Genomic DNA, 4,556 nt, shown 5'->3' on the forward strand with positions numbered 1-4,556 from the left:
GCAAAAGAAGACTTGAAGCGTTTGTAACCCGTTCTAATTCGTTGAGTAAGGGGCTTAAGCGCTTTGATGGTTGGCTGCCCTCTACTCGGGGCACCTATCTTTCTTTATATGCCCATTTTGCAAGAAAAAGAGCTTTGTTTGCAAAAAGATGACTTTCCCGCTTTCCTTTGTGAGGGAGGTTTGTGCAAATGAATCTCTAGTAAGAAGAAAGCTAGTAAAGGCACTGGCATAGTGACTGGACGAGGAGAATTGATAGACAGAATAAATTGTTCAAGAATCGCTTGTTCGACGAAGGGCGTCGTTTTTAAGTCATTGATAGGCCTTTCCTACTATACAGAAAAAGAATCCTATCCTATTATGTGCATTTTGCTGGGCTTAGCCCTATATACCCCTCCCTAGTCCTTTCGACGCAGCAATGAGGGCAGCAGGAGTTGCTTTACCGCGGAAGAGTGAGTGACTCTTTAGGCTGGCATGGTCTTAGAATGTACGAGAGAAGTGCGGACTAAGAGCTGTTTAGCGGCATAAACCGTTTGGGAAAAAAGTGATTTGAAAATAATACATACCTCTCTTTCTTCTCTTATGAGATTTCTAGTTAAGATCATCATTCATACCTAAAAGAAAGCTCTCTCTTATATACGATACCACCAAAAGGGGGGTGGCATCGAATACGACAAGCCGAAAGGATGGCTGGGACACAGAAAGAAAAAGAATGTTGCAGTGAAAAGATGGGTACGAAAAAGGTCTGCCTGACGACCAGACTGAAAGAAATTCCCCAAACTGCCCTGAGGAGCTTCCTTGACTATCTGCTTGGCTGGTTCGAGAGAAGGGTCGGAACCTGATGCGGGTGTCTACTCAATCTGGACACCCCTCTCTAGGCTTCACAATGGCTCCCCCCTATATAGATAGAATTCAAAATGAGTCTTCTCCCCTCCACTATAATTAATATAATACGAAAGGCATTTTCAATTCCGAAGGATTAGCCTTTTGTTTGAGCAGGGGGCTTCGAGTCCTGTGTTGACAAAGATCAGATAGGATCCTGCTGTGATCCTCGATCTCTTCCTGAATATTGATCAACGTTCTATCGATCGATAATTCAATTCAAGATCGAGTCGAGGGAGAATGCTGCTTTAAAAAGAAACTTATCCAGAGAAAAAAAATTCCATGAATTAGGAGACCTAATCCCCCAATCCATCTCTCATTAGCGAAAGCTACCTAGTTTTGCGGAAGCCCTCCTTACCTTATGGAGCAGTATAGCACGGTGCTCTTTTTTAGTGTCTTTATCTATATTCGCTGAACACTTCCAATACCTCACCACACCGATTTCACAGCTCGATTAGAGCTGCTCTACTTTCTTCGCAGCTTTCGAGCCTTATCTTGTCTTGCTTGCTCTTCTTAAAGAAATTGCTTGAGCGGCTTTCAAAGAAAATCTTACCTTTAGCATAGCAACGGCAGGAGTCTTTCTTAGTGCAATACCTTCAACAACCCTTAAAGCGTGCGGGCGGCCCTAGCATACAGAAAAGAAAGAAGTAGTCCTATTCGAAAACGAAAATGAAGTCCTAGTAGGTGCGATATTGAAGGCCTTGGAGGGCTTACTTAGTGCTTGTGCTAAGGAGTTAAGGGCTAAGGGCTGGAGCGTAGGAAGCATTGGCTATCAGAACCCCCGGAGGGAACTCAAACCTTTCTTGCAAAGCAGCTTCATGAGAAAGAAGTGCAGCAAGCACTTTTTGAGAAAGAAGTTGCATATATTATTTACATTGTATTGGATCCGCTCTTCTGTTAGCATGAACATGAATTAGATTCTATTCGTCTTATTTATTCTTAAGACCACCAAGCTCTCTCGAATGAGTTCTATTTTTTCTGCTTTCGAGATACACTGGGGGCAAAATTTCCTCCTAACTAATAAGTTAAACTTTGTGCCTAGATCGTCCTGAAGACGGATGCGACGGGAGGAAGTGGCATTTGGAAGTGTTGCTGACTTAACATTTAGGTTTCGGCATAACAAAGCTTGCACTGTCTTTTCGCACTTAGGCGCACAGCGTGCCATTGGTAATGATTCTACTACGGTCCCACAAATTCGCAAACTGATCCTAAGTAATCGTTGTTGTTCATTAGATTCCGGAGGAACTACTTCGTTAGGATGGGGGAATTGCTGCGATTCTTCCTGAATAGCCTGGATTCTCCCGTCGAGAGTCACTTTGAAAGTCTTACCTAAACTCTTCCGACTGAATATGATGAAGCCTATAAAACAACGAGCTACTATCATTTCTTCATTATAGATTGAGATCTTCTTTGAACTAAATGCACAAATAGATGGAATAGCAGCAAATAGCATCTTTCTAGCTTGCATATTCGTGGAACTCAATCTCATTTAGAAAGGTTCTCTCTATCTTTCAGCAACTGAACGGGAAGTGGTTTAGGAAAGGACTTTAGAATCAATCGGATGCGCTCGCCCAGCGAGAAAGGCCCTGACCCTGCCAACCAAGTCAAAATCAAAAAGAAGAGAACGAAAGGAGAAAAGAGAACTTCGTATTTTTGTAATTCTCTAGGAGTCATGTTTAACCTTGAATGCTATTAATAAATTCTACAGCAATAGTCCCTCGGACTCGGAAAGTTATAACGAAAATGGCTAACCCAATAGCTGATTCCGCAGCAGCCACCGTTGAAACCAATGAAGCAAATGATTGACCCATCATATCATCCGAAGAAACGGAAAATACCAAAAAGTTCGAATTCACAGCTAATAACATTGATTCAATTGGCATTGACATAATAGGAATATTTCGTCTATTAAGGAGAATTCCCCGAATACCTAAAATAGAGATGATCATAGAAAAAGTAAAATATTTGATAGGATCCGTTTCGGAAACGTGGAATGGTTGAGAAATTCAAATGTTATATCCAGTGCACAAGATCTCCTTCTTTTATAGCGGTATCACTACCAAAGACCACAATTCCGACATTCTCATTCTCAAGATTCGGTTGGGGGCTATTTTTTTTTAATAACTTCAATGCCCCACATACCTATCTTGACAGACTCAATATCTGGGCGGTCTATCAATTCCAATAAGAACTTGTTACATTGTGTTATAAAATAGACTGCAAACAAAATAAGCATAGTCAAAAGGAGGGATATTATAAATTGTGCCCTGAAATCAGATAAGACAGACCTTAGTTTTTCTAACTTCATTTGCTTTGCTTCATTTTTGAACTGCTCTGCTCCCCCCAAACAAGAGGAAAGACTTGTTTGTTGTAAATCGCTGGTTGGGTTTACCAATCGAGAAAGACATGGGACTTTTGGGCATTCCAACAACTCCGCCGCAAGAAGAGTAAGCGCTCTTTTCAATATCCGCTGTGTTCGTAGCGTAGGAGCTGACAGCCTATCTGCTGTTGAATAACCTGATGTTAGCAATTGAATGCGTATCAGCTGTGATTGAATCATTAAGCGCTGCAGATCTGATCGTATAAAAAAAAACTGTCATTCGATCTCAGATGGGCAAAGGAAGGCAGGGAGTAGCACTAGTCTCAGGGGCATGCCCGGAAGAGGTTCTTAACGGAGGAGCCCTTTCTGCTGAGTGAATATCCCTTGCTTTCGTAACCGGTGTGAGAGTTAGAAAAGAAAGCTAACTTCACTTCATGCGTAATCCTGTTCTTGCAATAGCCGGCCCTTTCTTTTTGCTGGTCTTGTTGGTGAATGTTAGCGCTTTCGACTTCTCTTCTCATCTCACAGATGTCGCCTTGAGAGTTCCATCCTCACCCGGGCTTAGCTCTTTGAAGCAGATGTTGAAGGAAGAAGAAAAGACGGTGCTCTTTCAGAAGCTCTTTGGCTATTAGCTTGCGATAAAGAAAGAGTGAATTAACCCGAGCCAAGTAGTTCGGCTAAGCCGGAAAGAAAGAGTTAGATCCTCTTTGAGATGAAATGCGGCAATGTCCTAATCAAAGCAGGCGCAGGGTCAATGATTTAGCTCAAGGCTTAAGGCATAAAGGAGATCTTGATAGCATTGGTCTCGAAAGGCCCTCGCTCTAAAAGGGCAGCTATCCTATCCTGCTTTGATTGACTAAGAAGGGGGGAGAATTGGAATGGAATTGGTGTGGTTCGCTAGCTCTTTCTTTTGAGACGAATTCATTCCTTTGCTTTGAAAGTCTTTCTTCAGGGGTGGCAGGGATAGAATTCGGCATGCCTTGCACCCTGCTAATAGTTGGGCAGTGCTGGGGTATTGTGTGGGATAAAAAGACCATTGATGTCAAGGAGGAAATGGCAGGGTCGTTCAGTGCTTTACTTCAAGCACCATTAGATGTAGCTTTGTCGGCGGGGATCACCAGTGGGTTGTCACAGAGTTGTACGCCCAAAGATTATGCTTTGAGAGATCATCTATGGGACGAGTAGGAGATCAAAAAGACTGCTACCATGCTTTTCCGTAGGTCGAGATTATTTAGTAGTTGAATATGAGTTGAACATAGGAACATAGTTCAACGAAATGAGTTTCACTATATGAGTTGAAACGATTCGTTGAACTACGTTCAACTCATTTATTCCACTCGCTGGGTCAGGGCCTTTC

General features: G+C 42.5%; 1 protein-coding gene across 1 annotated transcript; it reads right to left on the minus strand.

The window, feature by feature from the left end:
* Window positions 1-211: 211 nt before the first annotated feature.
* Window positions 212-3,300, minus strand: LOC127744561 (ATP synthase protein MI25). Its single transcript, XM_052256668.1, has one exon. It carries the CDS (start codon window positions 2,366-2,368, stop codon window positions 1,793-1,795), a length of 576 nt encoding a protein of 191 aa, XP_052112628.1. The 5' UTR covers window positions 2,369-3,300; the 3' UTR covers window positions 212-1,792.
* Between the last annotated feature and the right edge of the window lie 1,256 nt (window positions 3,301-4,556).

This window comes from Arachis duranensis, unplaced genomic scaffold, assembly GCF_000817695.3.
Source record: "Arachis duranensis cultivar V14167 unplaced genomic scaffold, aradu.V14167.gnm2.J7QH unplaced_Scaffold_60262, whole genome shotgun sequence".
Lineage (NCBI taxonomy): Eukaryota > Viridiplantae > Streptophyta > Magnoliopsida > Fabales > Fabaceae > Arachis > Arachis duranensis.

Coding starts and splice junctions, on each gene's coding strand:
- LOC127744561 (XM_052256668.1), bottom strand. CDS start 2,368: ATGAGATTGAGTTCCACGAATATGCAAGCTAGAAAGATGCTATTTGCT.